This window comes from Passer montanus, unplaced genomic scaffold (genome assembly GCF_014805655.1).
Source record: "Passer montanus isolate IOZ18808 unplaced genomic scaffold, ASM1480565v1 scaffold133, whole genome shotgun sequence".
Lineage (NCBI taxonomy): Eukaryota > Metazoa > Chordata > Aves > Passeriformes > Passeridae > Passer > Passer montanus.
Window position 1 is genome coordinate 673919 of NW_024360166.1, and position 25880 is coordinate 699798.

Genomic DNA, 25880 nt, shown 5'->3' on the forward strand with positions numbered 1-25880 from the left:
CTCTTTGGTTCAATCGCGATTTTGATCTGTTAAATTACTGTTTACAACATTTTTTTAGAAAATAATCTCATTACTAAAAACAAAAAGCTACTAAGGACAAAAATGAACCATTTTAGTTAGTGCTCGCAGATTTTAGCGGGCATGTGCCATGTGTTTGGTGATGGTGGAAACACTCAGGGAGACTGAGTGAGCTCAGACAGCCTAAACCAGAGAGGCCTCAACTCACTGCAGTCCCTCATCCTGCTACAGTGCCCAGAGGTGTTCCAAGAGGCTGTTACCTACAGGCTTGGATAATCTCCGCTGATTTCTCTTATCCCCTGCCCTGAATTCTGTTCTGCTGCAAAACAGTTCTGCAGAGGGCAGGAGCTCTGCCATGGAGCACCCACTGCCCAGAACGGTTTGGTCCTGGTTTGTGAGTGATTAATAAGTGACTTGAGTTCTGTTCCAGCACCACAGAGCATTGCACAAATGTGTTTAAACGTATCCAGGGAAAAGCTGGAGCTTGGAGAAGGCAACGCTGGCTCCTTCCCCCTGCCCTGCCAAGCAGCAGCAGCTGGGGGCTGCGGGGCAGGGCAGCCCCAAATCCTGTCCCTATCACAGAGCAGGGGCTGTGCTTGGCACTGTGGCACAGGGACAGCCCACACAGACACCATGGAGAGCCTGGGTGCCAGAGCAGCATCCCAGGGGAGCGTTTCCCTCTGCAGGGATGGGCACTGCTGTGTCTGGTAGCACAGCCCAGGCCGGGGAGTGATCCTGGAGACTGGGCCTGGCCTGGGATTTTTAGCAAAAGCTCTGCTGGGATGGGGAGCAGAAAAGGGTCTTTTCCAAAGGTCTTTTTTCTCCCTTTATCTCCCCAGTCTGGGCAGCAGGGGGGATCCTGCCCCTCTGCTCAGGTGAGACCCCACCTGCAGAGCTTTCCCCTCTGGAATTGTGCTGCTCTAACCCCATCCACAGGAAGTTTGGGAAGGGCTTGGCAGGAGGTGCCAGGCTGAGTAAGACCCCAGTGCCTGTGGGGGTCCCTGGAGCCCAGCCCTGCTCCCACTGCCCAGCCCCACGGGCACTCCACACTCAGGACAGTGTGTGGGGAGAGTCCAGAGAGGCCTCAAATCCCCCCAGGATGGGTGGGAGCACCCAGGGGAGTGGGGCCTCCACGACTTCTCTGGGAAGTTTTCTGGTGGGAATTAACAGCCAACTGTGAAAGGCTGCAAGAGAAAACCCACAAAACAACCAAACCCAAAGGCCACCCAGGTGAGCTGGAATGTTAAAGCCTGACCTCAAGGTTTACACTGCAGATCCATCCCAGTGCTTTTGTGGCTTATTTGGATAACAATATCCAGCAAGGCCTTCAAAACCCTGTTATGAGCTCGGCCAGGCTGCGCTTCCACAGAGCACTCCTGGCACCAAAGAGAGGGGCTTGGACTCACTCAGCTCCAGGGGCAGCCTCAGCCTGACAGCAGCAACACTGCTTCCAACACTCCCATCCAGAATCAAGAGTGGGGCAAGGAGAACAAGAAGTCATCTGCAGTGGAGTAATTCCTGAGGCCTGGATTTGCCAATGCTAAGACAGAACTGCTCGTATTTTTAGTGGAGTTTCTGGCACCTTTAAAACCTTTTCAGGTCAGTGTCTCCCAGACACCCACCAAACCCAAACCCAGCACTGAACAAACCAAACCCAGCCACTGCACAGCAGCAAACAGCCCAAGGCAAAGCTTTTCCTGAGTCAGAGCCCTGGAAGATTCTGCACAGCTCAAGGCATGGAGGTCGCTTCAACAAGCCAGGAGATGGGTGGTATTTTAAATATTCAATCTTCATTCTTGGTGAAGTAAGAAAAATTCCTTGTGATGTTCCTGCAGAAGCAGTGGGGTACAGATCCCTGTGAAGGGTGGTGAATGAGCTGAGCTCCAGGTCTCACTGTTCCTCCCAGTTTGTCCCGAAGAAAGGGAAGGGTGAAAGAGAAGCTGCCACCCCCTGTGCCAGAGCAGGAGCTGGGCTGTGGCACATGGGCTTGGCTCCACATGCCCTGTGCCTTCCACACATTTATTGGGCAGGGCCCTCCCCAGCCAGGCTGCTCCAGTCCATCCTTAACTCGCACCCAAACTCTGCTGAGGTGACATCACTCATCCATTCATGTGACAAATTAAGTTCAAACTTTTTTTTATTAAGCACATTCCACAGTACAAAGCTTTAGATCATGAACGATATCTGTACAATTTAACAGTTTCAAGAAGCTGTTCATACACCAACTTTCCAAACAGATAATTGGCAAACATAATTACAAGTTAGAATTAGACTATCCCAGTGCTTCGAAACATTAATATCGCAGTAATGTAGAGTGGGGCAAGGAGAACAAGAAGTCATCTGCAGTGGAGTAATTCCTGAGGCCTGGATTTGCCAATGCTAAGCCAGAACTGCTCGTATTTTTAGTGGAGTTTCTGGCACCTTTAAAACCTTTTCAGGTCAGTGTCTCCCAGACACCCACCAAACCCAAACCCAGCACTGAACAAACCAAACCCAGCCACTGCACAGCAGCAAACAGCCCAAGGCAAAGCTTTTCCTGAGTCAGAGCCCTGGAAGATTCTGCACAGCTCAAGGCATGGAGGTCGCTTCAACAAGCCAGGAGATGGGTGGTATTTTAAATATTCAATCTTCATTCTTGGTGAAGTAAGAAAAATTCCTTGTGATGTTCCTGCAGAAGCAGTGGGGTTCAGATCCCTGTGAAGGGTGAATGAGCTCAGCTCCAGGTCTCACTGTTCCTCCCAGTTTGTCCCGAAGAAAGGGAAGGGTGAAAGAGAAGCTGCCACCCCCTGTGCCAGAGCAGGAGCTGGGCTGTGGCACATGGGCTTGGCTCCACATGCCCTGTGCCTTCCACACATTTATTGGGCAGGGCCCTCCCCAGCCAGGCTGCTCCAGTCCATCCTTAACTCGCACCCAAACTCTGCTGAGATGACATCACTCATCCATTCATGTGACAAATTAAGTTCAAACTTTTTTTTATTAAGCACATTCCACAGTACAAAGCTTTAGATCATGAACGATATCTGTACAATTTAACAGTTTCAAGAAGCTGTTCATACACCAACTTTCCAAACAGATAATTGGCAAACATAATTACAAGTTAGAATTAGACTATCCCAGTGCTTCGAAACATTAATATCGCAGTAATGTACAGTTGCTCAATTATGGTTAGCAAAACAAAGTCCAGAGTGCAGCCAGGATCACTACCATGAATCCCAGGAGTCGAGTTCCTTGGGTGCCAATCACAAAAGTCCACTGCTATGTTACACAAAGCACAAAGAAGTTTAGACTGCATGTCCAAATACCATTATCTCCCAAGGAAAAACAGGAATTTATATCTTACACATGCATTTTAAAAAAAAGGACTCCGCTCTTCAGAAACAAAGAACCTTTTTCTTCAGGGCTGCAATAGATCTTTTTTTAACAGTTTAATATTAAAGCTATTAGATGAGAAGGGTAAAGTAAGACACTTGCACGAACTACTGTCAAGCTTACCAAAAAGTGACCTTATGGACGCTCAGGAGCAAGTTTGCTCTTCTGGACTTCATCACATTCGCTCATCTGGATGAATAAATAGCTGGAGCAACGGGGAGGGTGGGCAGGGAGCCCCTGCGGTGACCCCTGAGGGGCTGGGCTGTGGCACCTCGAGCTCCCCCACTGTCCCTCGGCACCACCCGCCCCGAGACTGCACAGGGAAAGGCAACAACCCCACAGAGCCAACAGCTGCTGCCAGCACACACCAGCACAGACACAGAGGAATGGCAGCACAGCCCGTGCCAGCCCAGCCCGCCCCGGCAGCCGGGACCGCGCCCGCGGGCACCGAGAGGCCCCGCGACAGAAAATCCACCTTGCACTGCTCCACATCTCCTGGCCAAGGACAACGCAGGGGGTTGTGTGACCACACAGATGACAGGGGACACTGTGAGAACTGAAGAAGCAGCTATGGAGGCTCCCTCACAAAAGCATGGAGGAGCCAGGACGCGGCAGCCGATTCTCCTGAGACACCAGCACAGAACTGGCACAGGAAGCAGAGCAGTGACTGGAACGAGCTCCTCTCACCGTCAGGAAGTGTCACAAATGAAACATAAATAATGGAACTTTGGCCCATGGTATCGTCTCCACTGAGCAGCCAAACTAATGCTACTGAGGACATCAGCAGGGGCTGTGAGGCCCCACTGGTATCGGACACACAGCTGCAAATCCCGCAGCACAAAAATATAAGATACAGAACATAAATTAAACAGTTTTTAATTTTTAAAAAGTTTAGAAATTACATTTTAAAATATGTAGTTCCCATAAAAAAAACCAACCAAAAAATAACCAAAACAAAAACCAAAACAAAAACAAAAATCCAACTAATGAATACTGAAAACCTCCTTTTGCAGAGACAGTGTCTAAGTAATAATGTCACCACCAGTGCCAGGGGTTGGGACATCCTGCTGCCAAGTGCCACCATGCTGACTGTTAGTGTGTAGTGTCAGGACACCCTGAGGCTGGCACCAGAGGCTCTGCTGTCTGTACAAGGTATCTACATGCTTACACAGTATCCGAGATGAGGGAAGCACACAGGGAAGGAGGGGGACTACAGCAAACATCAGGAAGCGCAGGACAGCGAGTACAGAGCACAGGGCAAAGGAAAAGACAGTGCTATACAACTAGTTCAGATAACCTAGCCTGAATTACAGGGAATCTTTAATTTAAAAGAAATTATTGGTGCAGAAACAAGTAAACTGTAATCCAAAAATATTACTGAGCAACTCAGAAATATTTCTAAGAGTCCAACGTACACCTATGGAACAGAACGGGCTCTGAACTTGCCATGGGGAACGCCTAAAGGACAGTGGTGACTGGAAAGCAAAGCTCTGTACATTCTGGGCATGTGTTTGGCACCCAAATTTCACTGGAGAATGTTTTTTTCCTTTAAAGTCAGACAAAAGTGCAAAGCAATATAAATTAGGCCAAGTCCTTTCTTGACTTCTGATTTATATCTGAAAAACAAGCCATCAGAGTTCAGTTTCTACGGACAATTTACATGTGAAGCTTTGGATTTCTCACAGCAGGGAAGGATAGGCTTCTGAAACTCATCTACTCCAAGTCAGTGAATTTGTAGCAAATTCAAAGACGACCACTGAGAGCAGGAAAGATTAAGAAATTTAGATATAGAATTGTGCTGCTTTGCATCTACACAGCATCTAGAACCAATTCTGACTTTAGCTGTCAATCATCTTCAGGCATGTAGTAGCCAAAAATCCAGTAGTTCAAGACTGTGGAACCCTGAAAAAGACAAAAGACAAGTGAGCTGAGAGGAGGCACAGAGAAGCAGCATCCCCAGGTGCTCAGGCCTACAGCATCCTTTGCATCCAGGCTAAGAGGGGAAGGGCAGAGCACGTGCAGGAGGTGACACTCATGCAGGACAGCCAGGGCTACTGGCCAGGAACTCCCCAGTGCAGCCCCTCCTGCAGGGGAGCTGCCCCAGGGCTCTGAGCCCCAGTGCAGCAAGAGCCAGGCTCTGCATGGCTCTGGTCCTTGGCAGTGACCCACAGGCAGTTTGGTCTCACAAAGCCACAGCTCTGGTAGGCACAGCCAGGGACCCTCCAGCTCAGCCCCCTGAACCCACCCCAAATGGCCAGGGGATTGTTCTTTCTTCCTCACACTGCAGAGGAAGAATTCTGCACAGGAGGCAAGTTCAACTGCTTTAATACATGAGCAGCTTTTAGGAAAACAGACCAAACCCCCAAATACTTTGATAATCCCATTTTCAGCCTGATGGCTCTGTTATCAGGTTGGAGGCAGTGTAAGGTCTGAGTGTAACTAAATCTGAACTTTGATTTTACCTGCCACTTCCCAAAACCTCTTTAATGGACTAGGGAGAACTTCCCTCTTCTGATAGGACGTTCACATGAAAGGTTGAAACATCATTAGGCACTTGCTCTTGGCTTCCCTTCCCTCAGCCCAATGCCTAATGCTTAATACCAGAATATGAGACTATCATATGGTAACAATTTTTATCATGTTACAATAAACAACAGGAATTCAACAGAAAGCAATAAAACTCTCACAGCCAACTGCCAGGACTGTCAAAATTGATCCACTTTGAAGAGCCTCACACTACAAAGCCTGTAAAAACGTGTGCAGGGCTGCTTCAAAACTTGCAAGACTGATGTTTGAAAGCTTATGAAACTGTTTCATTAAATGTCATGATGAAATATTAGCTGTTTGACCATAATTTTATGTAGATTTAGGGGTTTTGGATTCTGAAGTCAGAACAAACCTGTCAAAAAGTGACATCACAGCATCTCTGCAGTAGAGTAAATAGCTGTTAAGGGACTGTCATTACCAACACCAGGACCTGGGGGCTGTGTAGTCCCAGCTGTGCCTCCTGGGCCACGCAGACTGAGCTGTGCTCAACTGCCAAGTGTGCAGGATGTGAGCAGCAGAACCCCTTGCCAAAAGCATCTCCCCCTGCCCTGGCAAACCCCAAAGATGGAGCCATGTGTGCCACGTGGCCAAGTGACACCAGCATGGTGCTGCTCAAGGAATGACAGGAATTTCATACAACTCCTCATTTCTTGACCTGAGGGAGCAGCTGGAGCTGGGCCAGGGCAGCTCAGGCTGGATTTTGGGAGAAGGTTCTCCCCCAGAGGGTGCTGGGCACTGCCCAGGCTCCCCAGGGAATGGGCACGGCCCGAGGCTGCCAGAGATCCAGGAGCCTTTGGACAGCGCTGCCAGGGATGCACAGGGGGATTGCTGGGGGTCTGTGCAGGGCCAGGGGCTGGATTTCAATGATCCTTGTGGGTCCCTTCCAGCTCAGGATATTCCATGATTCTGTGTTTCTTTTGTGCTTAAGACACCCTATATGTGGCTTTTAAAAACCCATGCCCAGTCTGTAATTTAAAAACAGATTTTGTCCATCTCAAATTATCATTTTAGTTAACTGAAGCAAGCACTGATGCAGGACTGGAAGGCAGATGGAGACTGTTTATAAAATGCAGCCTTTCCAGGTGTCCCTGTCCTGCCTCAGGCAGGATGAGCCATTCCATGAGTTTCACTAAGCTACCCCTGCAGCAGGGTTCTTAAAACCTGCTGGGAAGGGGAGGTTTAGCTGGGATTCTGCACATGGCCCATGCTCACAGCATTAGAGCTCTTCCATACTGCAGGGCCTGAGTACAGGAATGCTGAGAGGCAGCTCAGCCTGGCAATGGCCAACTGCTGGCTCCAACCCTGCAAAGCAATGTGCCAAGAGATCCCAGTGTCAGATCCAGAGAGGAGGCTGCCCTGGTGCTTTTAAAGGAGTTCAGGAGCAGGGAAGGCAGCTAACCCTTCCTGTGGTGAAAGAAAACTCATCTTTTAGCAGAAGCACCTCAAAGTGTGTCTCCACAAGGGAAGGGATTTCCCAGCCAGACACAGAGGTCCTGCAGGAATGCAAAAAACCTGAGGAATACATTGCCACAGCAGGGACAAATGTATCCAGAGAGACAATGAAACCCCCTTCTTACAGGAAGGCTTTCCACACCACGTTTAAACAAAGCACTCATTATCTACTTCAAATAAAGTGAATCCTTCCTGTTGGGGCAATGTCACTCCCAGCTCCTCTCGCTGTGGTGTCTCCTCCATTCCTGGGAAGCACTGGCAGAGCCTGCTGTGCTTTGGAAGGCAGTGCCTGTATTTCCAAGCCCCAGCACTCACAGGTAGGTGTAGTTTGAAGTGCAATTGTTGGCAGAGAGAAGAATCCACACTCCCAACAAAGGGCTTTGAGCACTGACTGAGTGACTGGGAAAGGGAACCAAACTCCAGCGAGTTCTGGGCTCTATTTCAGACAGCTCTGAGCTGTGCTGGTGAGCTCTGAGAGCTCTCCCTGCCACTTGTGCTCCTCAGAGAGCTGCTGTTCCTGCCCCAGGCTCAGATCCCTGCAGAGGCCCTGCACTGCTCCTTGCACAGCTCCCCACAGCCAGCAGGTACATGGAGAGCTCCCACCAGCTCCCACTTCATGGGACAGCTGGAATGTCTGTGCCATACACCAAAGCTCCTCAATTCCCAGCAATGCTGTGAATACATGACAGCTCTTTTTAACATGCCTGAACACCCAGTTACAACCATGAGGCCTTACAGAAGGGGGAAGCCTACAAGACATGCTGGAGCATGACCACACAAAGACTAGATAGGGAAAGAAGTGGCATAAAAAGGTTTTCTTTTCCTAAGGAAAACCTCATTAAGCTGAGCTGCAGGCAGAGGGAGTGTTTCAGACATTTCCCAGACCCAGCCTTACCTTCTGAGGGCAGTAAAGTGCAGACTGTTATCTGGAGATGTAGGTGTATGTTCTAGATGGAGAGCGGGTCTCGTTCTGGGCACTCGGTGGCACATTTAAGAAATCCCAAATCAGAATTGTATCGTCATGGGAACTACTAATGATCTGAAATTCATCAAACTGGAGCCTAAAGACACGTCCTGAATGTTCCTGTGGGCAGGAAGCAAGAAGTCAGCAAGGCAAGAGGGAAACATGGCAGTGAACTGGTATCACACAGGGATCTGGACACACAAGGTATGTTCAAACTCTGCTATGCTGACTAAAAAACCTTAATAATTATACACAGATCAAAGAAAAGCTGCTTTTGTATGTAAATTCTTTACAAAAAACACACTGCTCCCAAATTCAGTGCTGTACCCTGAGCCTCCCTCAGTGGGCCCAGCCCAGCCACAGGCTGAGATTATTCCAGATGGAAGCTGTCTGTCCACCAAGGAGCAGCAATTTTGGCCCCTGGCTGGCACTGATGCTCTGCCAGGGCTCCTTCTCCTGCAGAATTCTCTGCTGATTCTGTTTTTGTGCAGCCCCAAACAGTACATCACAGCTCCAACCTGCTGAGGGGATCCTCACACTCACACACACAGCAGCAGCCAGGAATTCAAACTCTGCCATAAGAAGGGGAGCACATGCTCCAGCAGCTCTTCCAACAAATCTCAAAGTGGCACAGGAAGCCCAGAAAAGGTTCTCCCTTTAGTCCACCTTATCCACACTCATTAAATTTAAAGTGAGGACTCTGCCTTTATTGGAGAACAAGCTGGCAGAGTGATCCCAAAGTCCAACCTGAGCTACAGAATACCCACAGAACATAGAAACAAAGAACTTTTTCACTAAAACTAAATCAAAGAATAGTTACATCTCTATACCACGACTACTAAGAGAAAGAAAAAGGAGAAGCATTTCCAGCCACATAAGCACTTCTCCAGGTATTGGAAATGCCAAGCACATGCACCACCTACAGTCAAGGACTCTGAGTTGCTATGGGCTTGTCAAACTGACTCCTGAAGTAAAGTTCCACACACATTTGGGTGGAAAGAGCAAGGAATTCATTCCCCCATCTATTTTTAATTAAGTCTGCTGTCATAAGCCAAAGCCCTCATTACAAAGAAAAATATACCTTAAGCAACTTAAGCCTTAAATGTGACTGTCCTCTGAAGAGCTGAGAGTTCCTGTGGCAATCTGTTGGACTCAGCTTCCTCCCCCCTTCCCAGCTCTTCCTTCCAAAGTTAAGGGTTAGGAAAAAAAGTTTGGGAAAGGCTCACAAGATTCTTGCCCCTTTGTTAAGAAGAGGAAATTTAAAAGCAGCCCTATAGTGATATTAATACCAATAACCAGAGTGATATGATAAGTATCATGATGATTTCTTCTACTTTTAAGAGTATCAGAGAATCTCAAACCAGAGAAATCAGATACTTCGTTTAAGCTCAGATGCAAATCATTCAGGATATGACAATAAATTATTCTTCATTTTTAAGCACTCTAGACTTCATAAACCATCCTGACATTCCCACCTGTCCCACAATAATGCACTAAAACACCCCTGACTACTCCAAATTAATTAATTTTTACTTACCACTAACGTACGCAAGCATAACGTACTTGCTGGGGCACGAGGGTCAAGAGCAGCTTGCAAATCCCAAACTTTAATTTTCCTAAAAGTAAGAGAAGAAAGTCATTATGAAAACATAGAAAATAACATCCAAAGCCCCGGAAAGTTTGCCAGGTTTTCACTACAGCTACTTCCTCAGGATCAAGCACACTGTGAGAAATACTAATGCTCAAGCTCGTAAAAGCCAGTAGTTTTGAGTGTCTTTGCAGCAGCCATTCCAGTGATGGCTCTGTGATGGCTGTGACAGACAAGCTGACAATGCACACACAGACCCCTCTGCAATGTGGGACTGAAGCTGGGCCCACCAACCCCAGGCAGACACTGAGCAAATAAAAGCCTACAGCCAAACCCAGTTCCAGAATTGTTTTCAGTAACTCTCCAGGCAGAGAAAAAAAAAGGAGAATTTGGATATGGATGTAACTGCCATGAATCCACACTGCACTGCAGACACTGAGCAAGCCAGAAGTGCTCTGGAGAGGAGTCCTGCCATCAGCCCCACAGAAAGGGTCTGCAGACTCCTGAGAGCCCCAGAAGAGAAAGGCTGAATTTTGGGAACTGTTTTCAGACCTACCCATCGTAGGCTCCACTAACAATCCTCTTGTTGTCGAACCTGATGCACCGAACCAGCTCTTCATGGCCTTCTAATACTCTTAAACAGGCACCACATTCAATGTCCCAGAGCCTGGGGAGAACACAGGAGAAAGGCTGATTCCTACACCCAGGGTTAAGCATCTACTGGCTGGTTTGCTGTGGGAGGTATGTAATTTGCTTAAAAAAAGTGTCATTCAGAGCAGCTACAGTACACATATTAAAATTGTTGCAATCATTCAGAATCACATGCAAGTAAAGCTCAGATGGGTGTTATTCTGGGAAATTCTAACAGAGTTTTTTCTGTTCTCTGTCAGCCATTGATTAGAAGTTCAGAAAGTAAGAAAACCAGGGAGCAATGTCTTCCCCATCTCTCCCAGCCGTCAACAAGGGGATATAGCAGTGGATAAGAGGTTTTGTTCACTCTGAAACCTCAGTGTCCCACTCTTTCACAGGGTTGTGAAATGTTTACTCCCACTCTGAGGTAAGCCCCATTCAGAAACCATCTGCTCCAATGGCAAGCCATGCCAAGGAAGTTTTGCAGCATCAGAGTTGAGGGAAATGCTGTTTTCAGGACAGAAGGCCCCTGTCACTCACAGCCAGCAGCTGGTGGCACCCACCTGATGGTGTTGTCCGAGGAGCCACTGACCACGAGGCGGTCCCGGTACTGCAGGCAGGCGATGCCGCGCTTGTGCCCGTTCAGGGTCCGCACGAACTCGCACGTGCTGGTGCTCCACACCTGGGGACAGGGGACAAACTCCCTGAGAGCTGCAGCAAACAGGGCTCCTGCACCGCATGAGAAGCCACTAGGAATTCACAGACAGAGGGGCCTCGGGCTGACAGAGGAGTGAAAACCCACAGAGCATCTTCAGAGGCAAAGAGCAGGGCTCGGGCACCAGTGGGGACCCAGCAGGGACAGAGGCACTGCTATGGCAGTGAGAAGAGCTGGGGGTTGTATCTAAAATATTTTCAGGTGGCAGAGACTACTCCAAATGATTTCAAAACCTTGATTACACTTCCTAAGTTAAAAATAATTTTTAAAACTGGAGTTGGCAAACACAAAACCCTCATGCTTTTTTACCAAAGAAATTATTAGGAAGCTCTTAGTAAGAGAAGGTCCAAATGGCCTTTAAGCTTGGTCTTAACCTTAAAGGATTCAATCAACTTTGCCCATTTTTAATGAACTGTAATTGAAATTGTAACGCAGAGTATAAAGTGGCTCATTTTCCAACACAGAGTGCAGCAGGATCTCTGGCAGAGATTTGGACATGGAACTGCCAAGAACTTCTTGGCCCAGGCTAAGGCAGTTCTGGTTCACAGAGGGCAGGGTGGAAATGCCTTTGTTCTATTAGCGCACTCTGGGTAACTCAAATCTTCTGGTATGTAACAGCCTTCAAATCCAGCCTCTGAATCCTTCAAACATGGCACAGCCTGGCTGAGCTGCTGGGAAGGCATGGTGAGGAAAGGCACGGCTGAGGAATTTCATGTCTGGACAGAACTGCCAAGTGAAATTAAAAATACCACTGGAAAAAGTCACAGGATGTGGCACATTCAACAGAGCAACTGATCTGGAGACTAAGAGTTCATACAGCAAATGGGCTTTGCTTTTCCGTGAAAAATATTCCAGTGCAGTTGTGTGCCCAAAGTCACCAAGAGCCAGCAAGAGGACACTGCTCACTGAGAGACACCAGAAAGGGCCTGGAGCAGAGCTCTGCCACTGACCTTGATGGTCCTGTCCCCCGAAGCTGACACGATGTACTTGTCATCGAAGTCCACCACGTTGACAGCGGCGCGGTGTCCCACCAGGACGCGGCGCAGGGTGATGTCCGTGGGGGAGGCCATGTCCCACACGGCGATGGACCTGTCCTTGGAGCACGTCACCATCAGCCCGTTGCTGAACCTCAGGTGGAGCACAGCCTCATTGTGGTGGATCAGCGTGTTCAGAACTTCCCCTGTATTTACATCCCAGACTCTGTGGGAGAGAGGAGTGTTATCCCAAGGGAAGTGATGGCTCTGTGGGGTGAGAACAGGCACAAGCCTGCCCCAGTCTCTACGGGAGAGCTCTGGCTGGCTAACCCCTGGCAGGGCTCAGGCAAGGCAGGAAGATGGCTGCTGGAAGTGTCCTCGCTGCCAGCAGAACTGCAAGTCAGGCAATGCTCCACGTGTACTGAACACTCTCGCTATAAGAGTCACAACTGCAACGTGCCAGAGGGCACTAAAAGAAACCCTAACTGAAGAAATTGTTGCATGGTTGGCCATCAGCCACTCCAAAACTTCAGGATATGCCTTGAATCCCACAGGTCATATTCCTTCAAAATTCCTAATGCTAAAAGAACAAAATAGATTTTGAAGAAAAATTATTTAATATGATCCCTTGCCAAGTATGAGTATCTTGCTTCTGGAATACAAAATATCACATTAATCTTAGGGATGTTTTCTGATATTTAGAGATTATTGAAAATATTCCCAGCCCTGAAACTCAAATTATTTTTATACAAGAACTTAACACTCACCTCACTGTAGAATCTGAAGATCCAGTTACAATAACTCTTTCATCATATTGCAGACAAAGAACTGAGCCAGTATGTCCCGTCAATACTTTCAAACATTCCAAGCTTGTTTTGTCCCAGATCTGTTAGAAACAAGAAGGGTAAATGGCCTATCAAGATCAAGAACATGGGTCTGAGACTTGAACATTGTCACAGCTGCGAAGAAAGGAGGAAAACCAGACCCCTAGACCCCCATCAGGGGGCCTTGTCCTTCCTTTTAGCTTTAGGAAGTATTGATGTAAATTTTTGAGAGAACAGTGAAAAATAACCAAGCACCATGAGTCGATCAAATCCTCTCTGCCCAAAGAAGTGCCAGGGAGGACGGAAGTGAAGTCCTGCCAATGAAACAGCCACAGCCAAGGCCAGTGGCACACAGACACCTCTCCCCTCTCCTGGGGGAACACTGATTTCAGGGCAATCTTTGTAGTTAATCCATGTGATCCCTAGCAGTGCCCCAGGCTTCCAGAACAGAATGCAGTGAGGTCTTTGCCAGGCTCACACATCCCACCCTCACCAACCAGTGTCCCATGAAGAGACACCAAAAAGCACAGGCTGCTTCCAGGGCAGAACCCCACTCACAGCCAGGGCAAGGACAAAGGGAAGTGCTCACCTTAATGGAGTTATCTCGTAGGCCACTGATGATCTTCTCATCATCATACTGTAAACAGTAGACCCCTTTGCTGTTCTCAGAGCGGCACTGGATCCTTTGCAAGTTGTGCCTCCCACACCTCCAGTTGGATTCTATAGTCTGACCAGAGGGCAAAAAAAAGGAGTTGGGCCTCAGGCTGCACCAGGACTGTCCCACACCCCCCAGCTTCCCACTTTAACACACACCATCTTTGAAGCTGAAGGACATAAAACAAATCTCTTCTCCTGCTCCCAATAAAGACACAAAACCCACAATGAATTAGCATTAGCACTTCTGTCATTTGTCATAAACATCTGTCATAAACACAAAAGCTGTGTTTATGGAGGAAATCATGGTCAACCAGTCTTAATGAAAATTTTGCAAGGAACCATTAGAGAGATACATTCCAGAACCATTTCCCCCTACATTTATGTGACCAACCAACAAAAGCTGCAAAGATAAGACCAGGAGCTCACATGATACCTTGTCTAGCCTCACCTGTGTGACCAACATTACAGAACTGCTGATTCCAACAGGGATTTCCTGGGTTTTCCCTTCCCCAGCCATATCACCCATTAATTGTACTTACACACTTTGGAAAGAGGTGTTGAGATATGAAACCCTCCTGAAAGTACCTAAAATCCTGATAAAAATAAAGCTCAACAGGAACTATAAGGTTTCAAATAACCTAAACTTGCTTTCCTCCCCCCACTTGACATCTGTGGAAGAGCAATTCTCAACATTTTCATTCCAAGAGGTATTTTTAAGGAGAGAGACCTGACATGCTGTAAAAAGCTGCAAACTATTTCATAGCAGAACCAGCATGATTTTCAGGTCTTAATCAGCTTTAGTCCTTGTTGGAAAATCAATGCTGGATTCAAAGAAATGTGAAGATCCTAACACAACCATAAGAGAACGTGTGCCCAGAACTCCAGGCCAACACCTGCAGCACCTGGGCAGGCTGGGATGCTTTCATCAGAATAGGCCATCTGTTTAGCTATTTCTCTGGAATTCTCCCCAAATACTACATGGAAACCTGGGGAGAAGATGACAGACTGGCAGTTTGTTTGGAAAAGGATATTTATTATGCAATCCTAACTTCCAAAGCAGTAGCAGGCACCTCTGCAGCTCCTCCAAGATTAAAACTGACTGAACCCTCAGTAAAGACAGAAGTGGAGCATGACATCCCAATTCTAGGAAAGCATGTCTGCTTCAAGGGAAAACCGACTTTCCACTTTGTCTTCCACTTGTTTGCTCCTTAAATTGTCTCACATTATGCAATTTGGAGAGAATTATACCCAGTCCTAATACAAACCTGATGTGCCCCAGGAATTTGTCTAAATCACAAATATGAAGAGACGCTTCTAGAGGAGCAGCTGACAGATCACTCACCCCCCTCATTCCCTTCCAGTTTGGTGAGGAAACCAATAAAAGTGAGGGTGTCAGTTTGGGATCAGCTTTCCTGGCCAGCCAGTGCCCTGCTGATTGGCACACTGGGAACTGGGCCCAAAGCTGGCACTGCTCTGGAGAGATCAGCCCAGCTCATCTCCTTGCTCAGCACGCAGTGCAGGGTTGGAGCAGGGAAGGACAGATAATTCCCAAGCTTTAGCTCATCTGGGCTAGGAGGGCACAACTGCAGCTCATCAACTCCTTTGACCCTCAGAAACAAGAGAGGACTGCAGGCATCAACAGCAGGAGCCAATATAATTATAGATCTGAAGGCAGCAGATTTAAATATGTAATAGTAACACCAGAGGCAAAGGGGATAAGGCATCAGAGATCCCAGTCAGCCAATTTAAATAGTTTTAGAAACTATTTCTGTTCAGATACTCAGTTCTGAATAGTCTTAAGGGAGAGCTTCCCCAAAGCCCTGTTCTTGGAAAGGTCTGCACTAAGCTTGCACCAAGCATGTGCCAGATGAGCTGTGAAGGCTCTGTGAGCACTTCCACACACTTCAACTTCCTGTGCCAGCCACTCCCAACAGCTCCAGAATACACTGGGAACCCCCCAGATCAGAAATGCTGCTGGTCACAGCTCCCCAGACAGAGCAGCATGCAGTGGAAGTTTGCTCACCAGGCACTGGGGACATGAGCTGGCTCAGTTCTCACAGGCTCACGACAGGAAGCTACTTCAGCTGCTCCCCGTAAGAAAATGCTGGCTTCAGATAAAGGAAACTAAAGTCTTGTGTACCTCTGTGAGGGCAGTAAGGCACATGCAAGTGCACAGTTCAGTTCTGTGAGGAGATGTCATTCCATATAGCCATTATGCGGTGTGGCTACTGTGGGAAAACAGTGCCTGTTTTTGGAGAACTTGTAAAATCCCCTCACGCTGCCTTAATTCTTGGGATGCTGGGAAAGCAGCCATGACACACAGAATGTACAGCAGCACTTCCCTGGGCAGTGGAGTGAAACCAGATGTGCAAATCCAGAGAAATAACATTTGGGATGACTGAACAGACTGGGTGGGTGGGCAACTGGAGGACCCTCTGAGAGGAACATGGTTAATGAAGAATTGGCAACCACATGAAAGCTTCTGCTACAGGGAATTTCTGGTCATTGCTCCATGGTGCAGGGAGTGAAAGTCTTCATCTGCATCTTCCTGCCAGGAGAGATCCTAACTGTATACACCAAGCTGGGAGGACAGCAGGTATGAGGGGTGAGGAGATCACTGTGTCTGTCGCCTCTTAGAGCATCAGCGAGTCAGGGCTGAAGAATCCCACAGTTTATTTGTGTACTTATGGCTCCAAACCTGCACCAAGACATCCAGAACCCACTGCTGCATTTTCTACAGATGCCCTCAAAAATCTTCTCTGCCTCTGAACTCAGGTTTCCCCACTAAAAGGGAGAACAGTCTCTGAGTTCACACCCACAGTTTCCCACACTCTCCTAAAAGCTCACCAGAGCAACAGCAGTGAGGAGCTCACAAATGCTGCACAACCAACAAAATCTGGACATACAAGGGAAAGCCCTAGCATTTGCCACAGCAGGAGAGCCATTTGGCAGCTGAAGTGGTGCACAAATGGATTGAAAGAAAGAAAGGCATTTAGTGAGAAAAGTACAAACAGAGAATAGTCCAAGATACAGAGGTGTAGCCAAGCCTTGACCATGCCAGAATATATTCACTGGTGTGAAGATGCACAGTGAAAAAAAAATGCAATTCATCTTCATTAACAGCTGGAACATTAACTATACATTGGAAGTGTTAAGGGTAATCTACTAGGAGCAGGGTTTTTTTACCACTGGATAATGTACACTGTGTTCAGCTCCTTGGCTAACAACTGCATTTTTATCCTTGTGAATGTTATTGCAGAGTAAAGTGGGTTTATCTTAATCCCATAAACCAAGAAGTTTCTGTTCCCTCTGAATACACAATTCTCCTGCAGGACAAGTGGGACAGCAAAAAGCAAAAGGAACATCCACATTTGTTACGTATGTAGGGATCTCTTCTGACGCATTAGGCCATGAAAATCCAACCCTTTGTTCTTCTCACGCTTTCCTCAAAGGGAAAAAGGAAAATCCCTCCTGACCATGGCAGAGGGAAGGCATAAATAAATAAACTTGTGTCACCAGGGTAGAGAGGACTTAATATTTCATTCATGGTCAAATTAAGAGGGTCTGATAAGCAATGACCCCCAGGTCCCCTTCCAGGGCTGCTCTGAGTTAACAAGCAGGAGTGCCATGGGGCAAAGGGAACCGAAGGAGCCAGGCCAGGGCCCCAGCCCGGGGCCAGGGCAGCTGAGGGGGAAGTTCTGCCCTGCTCAGACCAGGGCTGCAATCTGTGCCATGCACCACAAGAACTTGGTCCCTCCTGCTCCAAAGCCTCCCCTCTCCTCGGCCAGCTTCATCTTTAAGAAATGTTTTTTGGAAAGCGCCTGTGGAATGGAGATTTCAAAGGCTGGCTGAAAAAAATTCTAGCCATATAATGCTGACCAGATTCTCCCCACATATGCACATAAAATTTCTCCAGCATCATAATTAAGAGTAGTACTAAACAAACCCATTTCCCTCAGAAATTATACCCTGCAATCTTCATAAACAATGAAGTCCCAGTGCTGGCAGGGACTCAGGGCAAGAACCAACTTCTTTCCCTTTTCAAACTGTCCCAAGGCTTTAAAAGTTTCCTTCCAGTCCTAAAACCAAAACTTTTCCAGAAATCAGAAGAACACAGAGTGTTTATCTGATGGCCTGGCACTACATCTTTCTAAAGTCTTAGAAAAAACCACATTTTTCTTCTCATCTTAAATAGGTGGACCCAAGTCTCTATGGAAACAAACTGAGGGCACTCGCCATGTGCCTCAAGATAAGGAGAACATTTATGAAATAAAGTCTTCTCAACTCATCACCAGAAATAGATACTTGTGCTAATCCTGAGGGGACAACACAATAGTTGGCCACGCTTCACAAATAACATGGCAAAATTCCAGGGCCTGGGGTTCTGGAGTGGGCAGGATTAACCCTCCCAGGCTGGCTCTGTGCCCGAGGACAGGGCGCCATGGGAATGGCCACCCGCTCCAGCCAGGGCCCTGCACAAACAAGGTCTCACACCAAGTCCAGTTTTCTAGGATAAACCCCCAGATCAAAAAAGGTTTTCTCTTTAAAAAAAGCTCCTAAAAAACCCTGGCAGTTCAACGTGTGACTTGGAGAGGTTTGGAGGGACTGGACCACCTCTTGTGAAATGAAACCTAATTAAATATTTGGCTTCACAGTGGAGGTGGAGAGTAACCATCTCTTTCCAAGAATTTGGTTTCTGATCTCTAAATGTCCTCTTTTTTTTGAAATCAAACGACTTCAGAAGTGACATTATGTTCCTAAAATGTGTTTGGCATGAAGTAAACAGACACTGGCACCACCACATTTCTGGAGAGGCAAGGGAAGCTCCCTCTGGCAAAGCCCTGCCTGTGTTACCTTCAGCTCCCGCCACTCTGTGCTTGCATGAACTTTTGACACACAACGCAAGCAGAGCCCAAGGGAAAGAATTAAAATTTGCTGTTTATCATTCCTCATTTTTCCTTCCAATTGTTAATTCAGGTTTGGGATTATTTTTCAAATTCTGACATCAGAGAGCACATTCTTTACCTCTGCCCACAACCCAATTTAGCACCAGCTGCAATAAATTCCTAACTCTCACCATTGGAAACAATCTAGCAGGATCTGGTCAATCTTTGTGGTAAAATACCAAATGACAAGATTTTTGTGCTACATCAAATATATTTAATAATATTTAAAAAATCCCATCCTCTGGATTTGTTTTTAGCAACATGTATATAATTCTATAAATGCTAATATGGCTCCCTAAACTCTGACCCTCTGACAGAAACAGGAAGACCTTTAATTAAAGATCCAGGCAAATATTTGAAGAAAAAACATTTTGGTATTCAGAGACAAAAAATTCTTCATCACATCTAAGATGAACGTCTTAAATCAGAGCTTCTACACATTGCTGTGAAACATGGAAGAATGGAGAAAGTACAAAACTGTGGAAGAGCAATAAAAACAGGAAGAGGAGGAAAAAGTTAATTTTAAAGCTAGGTTTGGTTGTTATTGGTACTCACTCTCTGCATTTTAAACAGTGTTAAAAGCTTCTTTTGACAGCCCTTTAGGGAAGCAATTTCTGAAAAGTACTTTAAAGGGTGATTTATTTTTGGAAGTAGAAGAATTATTGGGCCCTTGACTACCAGCAAAAACACCAACCCCACTTCAGGTCAGAGACCTGGCAAACAGGAATATTTCAGAGGGCTTGAGGGAATAGGCAAGCAGGGGAAAATCTGCTGTGACAGAAACACTCATTGCTACAATGCATTTTAAAATCCTATTCTTTTCCCATTCTCAGCTATTCAAAGACTAAAGTTTTTTTTTATGTTTATTATTGATATTGGAGATGAGAAAAGCACAAGGGGTTTGGGTTTTTCCTACTTGCTTCATCCCAGCAAGAAGTATTCAAAATTCAGGAGCTTTGTTTCTGTGCACTGGAAAGCAAATCTACAGCAACTAAAGAACCAAAGCATTAAAGAGCCGATTGGGATAATTCAAAAGCCCTCAGAACACTTTCAAGGAGTCCTTCCATCTCTAATAACAACAGTGCCTACACAAATGTTCCACTTATACAAATGAGTTTCAGAAGAATAGCATTCAAAGTGCGAGTTACAGTAATGCCAAACTGTTTTAGTGTTCTATGCAAACGGTTTCATGCTGCTTTTTGCCCATTTTCTTTACAGAACTAGGCCAGAATTGTGCAGAAATCAAGAAAATATCACACTAAAAGCTCTTAATCCCACAGGCTTATCATTGCAGCATCACTCTCATTCCCTACAGGGAAAATACATCTCCCCTCCCGTAACTAAGTGGATCATTCAGCTCACAGGTAAATATCAAGTTTGGTCATATTTTGCCTAAGGTGTATTTCATGCTCAACTCTTTAAATGTCTATAAATGATGTATCAAGGTTTATAAAAAGGTATTTGGAAAATACATTATGGCTTCCAGCAGAAGCATTTTACAGCTGGGTTCAGAGTTGAGGATAATTTTGTTTCCTGAGTGCCAAGAAGCACAAATTGTCATTTGCCTGCCATTCCACACAGTGATTCCATTAGTTCACATCTGTCTTCAACATCAAAACACATTTCCCCACTAATGAATTTCAGACCAATATTTTCCCATCCTGAAATAAATCCATGATAGTCTGTGGTGTAACTTCAGAGCTTTGTGGTGAACAGAGTAAGATGCATTTTCTCCTGCTGGCAGAACACTGGGATGATCCTGATTTATCAGAAACATTTCAAAACTGCCAAGGCAAGCCCAGCTCTGTAAATCTCAAAACAAGATAAGCAAAATTTTATATCTGAAACTTCTTTACCACTGATGGCCCTGTGGATTCATCACTAGAGGACTGATGATTGCTCCCATCAAACCAGTTGAGAGGAAAAATCCCCTATGAGGACCAAAGCTGTATTTGCAGCAGTCAGCAACTGCTTTAGAAGCGATAAGTTACATTTTAAATAATTGTTGTTTAAGGCATCAACCTCAGATCACCTTTCTGAGTGAGTGTATCACCAATATACTGAACATTCAGCAATACAGGGAATTATCTCGGAGTAGTGTGTCCTAAACCTGCTATTTTATTAAAATCCATAGTCTCAGAAGGGTTCCAAAACTCTTTAAATGCAAAAAGGATGCTGTTAACACCTAAACCAACACACCTGCTGTGCCAGGGAGCTGCTAAGGGTGTTTTTTACATCATCTCAAGAGCAACAGTGACACAGATTCATTGCTCCAGCATTCACCACCTCTGAAACCCCAAAATCAGCACCAGCATCTGTCCTGACACAGGATAGATCAGAACACCTACCTCTATATCCTGGATTATCTTTGGGTATAAGGACCTGTAAAACGAATTGGGGGGCCCATCTGTTGGTCTGTTTTTAAACAGGTACTGATCCCTAGAAAGAAAGAGAACACAGTTTTCAATATACCACACAAAGAATCCAAATTTCACAGGAATGCAAAGCCTGCCCAGAACAAACAAGTATTTTCAGAAATACCTGGGAGAATTTTTAGTATCATTATTACAACCCTTGAGACTTTGAAATTTAACAAATATTTAGAATGTCCAAGGTTAAAAAGATAACAAGTGTTTTCCAGTTCTGATTTCCTGCTCTACAAGGTTTCATCCTTGTGCTATCCCGTTGCTCTGTACATGCCTTTGCTCAGGCACACCACTAGAGAGCACAGGCAAACAGGTTTCTGAAGCAGAACAGCTCTCCAGAAACTTGGGAAGGACAGGAAATCTCCATTGCCACAAACAGCAAGGGTTTCTCTTTGAGAGGCTTTTGCAGCCCAAGCTGCTATTTTATACTTTATGCAAAAAAACCCAACGAACCAACCAAACAAAAAAGAAGAAGTCCAATTGGAAATACTTCACTTGAGAAAAAGCCCTGCAAATGTGCTGGCGCTGTTTTTTGTAAGCTGATGGAACTGACAGTTCTCCTCGCAATACAGAAATTCCAAATTTGCACAGACTCAAGCAAGAAAAAATGGTGACAGACATGGGAGCACAAAAGAACAGGGACAAAGGCAGAGCAGAAAGGGGAAGTGACAGCTTTGGCCTCCAGCCCCAGCAGAGATCAGTTGCTCGGCAATTCCCATTCACTGTAAGGCTCCTTTTGGGCAGATTCCTTGGGAGGATGTGTGCAGGGGCCGTGCAGCAGTGGAGCTCAGCACTTACCAACCCCTCCTCTCCGAGAGCCCTTTCCAGAGCGGGTCTGTGCGTACCATCCTCTCAATGAGCTTCTTCCACAGCATCCCCTCCGAGATCACCCTCTGCCACTCCTTACACACCAGCTCTGCTGCACACAGGGATCTGGCATCGAGATAGGAAAGGATGTTTTCTGCTATGTGATCTAAGCCTTGCTCTACAAAGAAATGAAGAGCAGTCAGTGAGTGCACAGAAACAACCAAACCAGCTTTGCAAGACACTGAGAATCCAGAGCTTCGGGGCACGGCAGCAATGTGAGAACACTGCCATTGGCAGGGGCACCAGTTACAGGTGAGTGCACACAGAGACACCAAAATATGACCAAGGTTTTGTCTTTCCTGCCTGTTGGAACATCCTTCTGCCCTGCAGGGAGAATGAGCATAACACTGCAGCAAAAGCAGCATGGACTCGCCCAGGGAGGGGATTCTCCCCTGCACTCTGCTCTCCTGAAATCCCACTTGGAGCAGGGATCACAGCTCTGGTGTCCCCAACACAGGGACATGGAACTGTTGGAGCAAGTCCAGAGGAGGCCTTGGGGCTGCTAGAGGGACTAGAGCAGCTCCCCTACAGAACCAGGCTGGGAGTGCTGGGAATGTTTAGCCTGGAGAAGGGAAGGTTGTGTGGAAACCTCAGAGCCCCTGCCAGTGTCAGAAAGGGCTACAAGAAAGCTCCCCTGCATCAGGAACTGGAGAGTCAGGACAAGGGGGAACGGCTTCCCTGCCAGAGGACAGGGTTAGATGGGATATTGGAGAGAAATTCTTCCCTGTGGCAAAGTCACTGCTAAGCCTGTTCCTTATTTCAAAGGACCTGCAATTTTGCTTTCCACAAAACTCCCCTGAACCTGAGATGTTGAATAACTCAATTTTCATGAGTAACATACACTCCTTGGCCAAGCATGAAAAAAAACGTTCAAACCAGGAGATGACGACCTTTTTAATTTTCCACTTTATCTCATGACAGCCCACTTTAGGCTTCAAATAGTCCTGACAAATCAAAGGAACTGGGTTTTTTTAGAGCATGAAGAGAGTATATTCATACAGTCCTCCACTGCACACTGAATTTCACATGGCCTTCATAAAAATGAACAGCAGCAGAAACTAATACATGTGAGTCTTACTCATTTATTGATTTATTCTACATAATTTAGGTAACTGTAATGTATGTCTAGTGGCCCTGTCCTTCATGTCTGTGCTTTGGACCTGATCCTATTATGTTAATTAGGGTAAATATTTCAGTTGACATCTCTTTTGGATGTAGCAATTTAAACCTGTGAACTTCTGCTAGCAGCAAAAATCTCAAGAATAGATTTATGTCAGACAACATGCAGGACTAAGTTTAAGACAGATTAAGGCCTGAAATAGCTGCATATCCCTCTTTTACATCAAAAGACAGGGATTTGTTTTAGAAAATTTCTGAAATAGGTACTAAAGCCTTTCCATTTTCCGAAGTAAAATGAATTTGACATCTACTGGTAGACTTTTCAAAGGAAAATATGACACCCAGCCTTATGCCTCTACAGAGTCTTTACAATTTAACAGAAAATGGTGAAAAAAGAGCTGGTGTCAATTAGAGGGAGCAGCTGAAGGTTTGGTTGAATTTCAATAATAAATTCAAACAATTAAAATTCACAGGGATTTCAAAGGTCTGTGTATAAATATCACTTTGTATGAAAATGAAACCCAAATGTGGGATGTCAACTCTCTAAATGTGATCAACATTAGATACAAAACAGTCACTTAGATCAGGAAATATGCAACAGTTACCACTCTGTCACTGAAAACAAGGAAGCCAGATTCCATCAACTCTTCTTCCATTTTTTCTACATTCTCACAAGTGTAAAATTGGTCAGGACAGTGAGCAAAAACTACTCCTATTTACAACAAAAGAATGTGACTTCTTCAAGACAAGGAAAGCCATCTTTTAAAAAGGCATCATTGAATATCCTGAGTTGGAAGGGACCCACAAGGATCATCAATTCCTGGCCCTGCACAGAATGACCCCAGAAATCCCTCCATGTGCCTGAGAGTGGTACTCCAGTTCTCCTTTAATGTGACTGCAGCCCAGCACAGCATTGATTTCAATCTTCATCATTGAATATCCTGAGTTGGAAAGGACCCACAAGGATCATCAATTCCTGGCCCTGCACAGAATGACCCCAGAAATCCCTCCATGTGCCTGAGAGTGGTACTCCAGTTCTCCTTTAATGTGACTGCAGCCCAGCACAGCATTGATTTCAATCAGCTGGGATTAAGCTCCTGGGTAAGTTTAGACAGATGTTCTTCACACACCACAGCACCTTCAAGGAAGGCTGAATATGGGAACAATTCCCAGTATTTACATTGGGGATAAGCAACAGAAGTTGTAAAGATGTATTTTGGTATACACAAATGTGGTGTAAACAAGTGTCACCTCACAAAGCTCCCAAAATTTTCTAGGGCAGAAATATGTAACATGAAAGATCTGTATAACTTTGTATCAGTCCTGAGGCATAAAAGCAAACAAAATAAAATTTTAATTGAAGATCAGACTTGCACATGAAGGGTCTGGAGAGTCAGTCCTAGGAGGAGCAGCTGATTTGGATTTTTAGGATTTAGCTTTTAGGCTTTGCATGGCCTCCTCCACCCTCAGTGTTCAGAACTGTCCTGGCATTGCTGGGATACCACCACAGGTGCTCACACACTTCAGGGCGAAGCTGTGCCAGTGGGCTGCCAGGGGCACACAGAACACACTGACCACTTACCCAGGCTGAATTCCCACTCTGCAAACAATGTCCACACTTTTCCCTTTCCAATGAATCATATGAATCACTGCCCTTAGCAGCAAGATTCCAGAGATACAATTTCTTCCAAAAACTTATCGAAAAATAAATACAACTTTACCAGTAGATTACAATCTAGAAATTCTATATATCCTCTATTGCTGCTCTGCATTTTTGTGAAAAAATTCATAAAGCAAGTGTAAAAACAGATTTCATATCTGAACATATCAACACAGGCTGACACTTGTGGGTGTCAGAAGAGGTTGCGAGTAACTGAAAGGACGAGTCAGGGCTGGGCAATACAATAAAAATCCAAAAGTGTTTTTGCTCTCAGTTCAGCAACAAGAGTAGACAAACCAGATGCACTCATCTAAGGAGAAACTCAGAACAACATTAAAATGCAAGAGTTCCTAAACTAAAATACCTCTGCAGTAGCATTTTCTGTATGAAAACGGAGTTCAGACCAAAGCTTGCAGATGCACAACTTTTGTGACAACTCAGTTCCAATTCCAGCACAAATTCTTTGGCATACACCAGTCTGACTATTTTAACATGGAACAACACTGGCATCCAGTGGCCAACTCAATTAATCACAGAAGGCATTCAGCCACCTTGCTGCCCTTCTCTGCAGCAGGAAGCAGCACTGGCTGAGGACAGTGGGAAGGCAGAGGATGTTCCCAGGGGCTGCACAGCCCAGGGCAGTGCCGTGCCCCGGCCCGGATTTACCTGGCAGCGCAGTGATGAAGTCCCGCTGTAACATGGGCTTCAGGTAGGAGTTAATATGTCCATGCTGATAGTGACACATTCGGGAAATGAGGTGTTCCACAAATTCCACTTGATCTGATTCAGACCACTGGTCAAAATATTTTATACACAAGTCCTTTTCCTTTTCGTAGTTTCCTTCCGATGGTCTTTTTCTTGAGACAATCACAGATGAAGTTCCATTACTTATCTGGGGTTGGAAAAGGAACATTATTTATATGTTAATGTATATTTAAATATTGGTATTTATAGATAAGCTACAGGAACAGCTTAAGAAAATCTCTCTCAAGGAAGAACATGTAAGAAGATGCAAAGAAATCATCAAAACTAATTTTAAAACACATTCTTCAAGAAATGAGTTACATCAGATGAATTTCAAAGACTTTTCAAAGTGTTTCATAGCCTTTGCTCCTAAATTACTA

The 25880-nt window shown here is 45.7% G+C and overlaps 1 protein-coding gene across 3 annotated transcripts in view; it reads right to left on the reverse strand.

The window, feature by feature from the left end:
- Positions 1–2973: 2973 nt before the first annotated feature.
- The window catches only part of FBXW11 (F-box and WD repeat domain containing 11), a 48764-nt gene continuing 25857 nt past the window's right edge, over positions 2974–25880 (reverse strand). For all 3 annotated transcript variants that reach the window (XM_039699440.1, XM_039699441.1, XM_039699438.1), the window contains 11 exons: positions 25423–25648; positions 21909–22095; positions 21033–21123; positions 13671–13808; positions 13025–13143; positions 12234–12483; positions 11132–11250; positions 10495–10605; positions 9888–9966; positions 8282–8470; positions 2974–5289 (listed from right to left, as the gene is read on the reverse strand). In XM_039699440.1, the coding sequence (XP_039555374.1) occupies positions 8309–8470; positions 9888–9966; positions 10495–10605; positions 11132–11250; positions 12234–12483; positions 13025–13143; positions 13671–13808; positions 21033–21123; positions 21909–22095; positions 25423–25648 (1482 nt within the window). In that variant the 3' untranslated portion in view covers positions 2974–5289; positions 8282–8308. The remainder of the gene's footprint in view (positions 5290–8281; positions 8471–9887; positions 9967–10494; positions 10606–11131; positions 11251–12233; positions 12484–13024; positions 13144–13670; positions 13809–21032; positions 21124–21908; positions 22096–25422; positions 25649–25880) is intronic.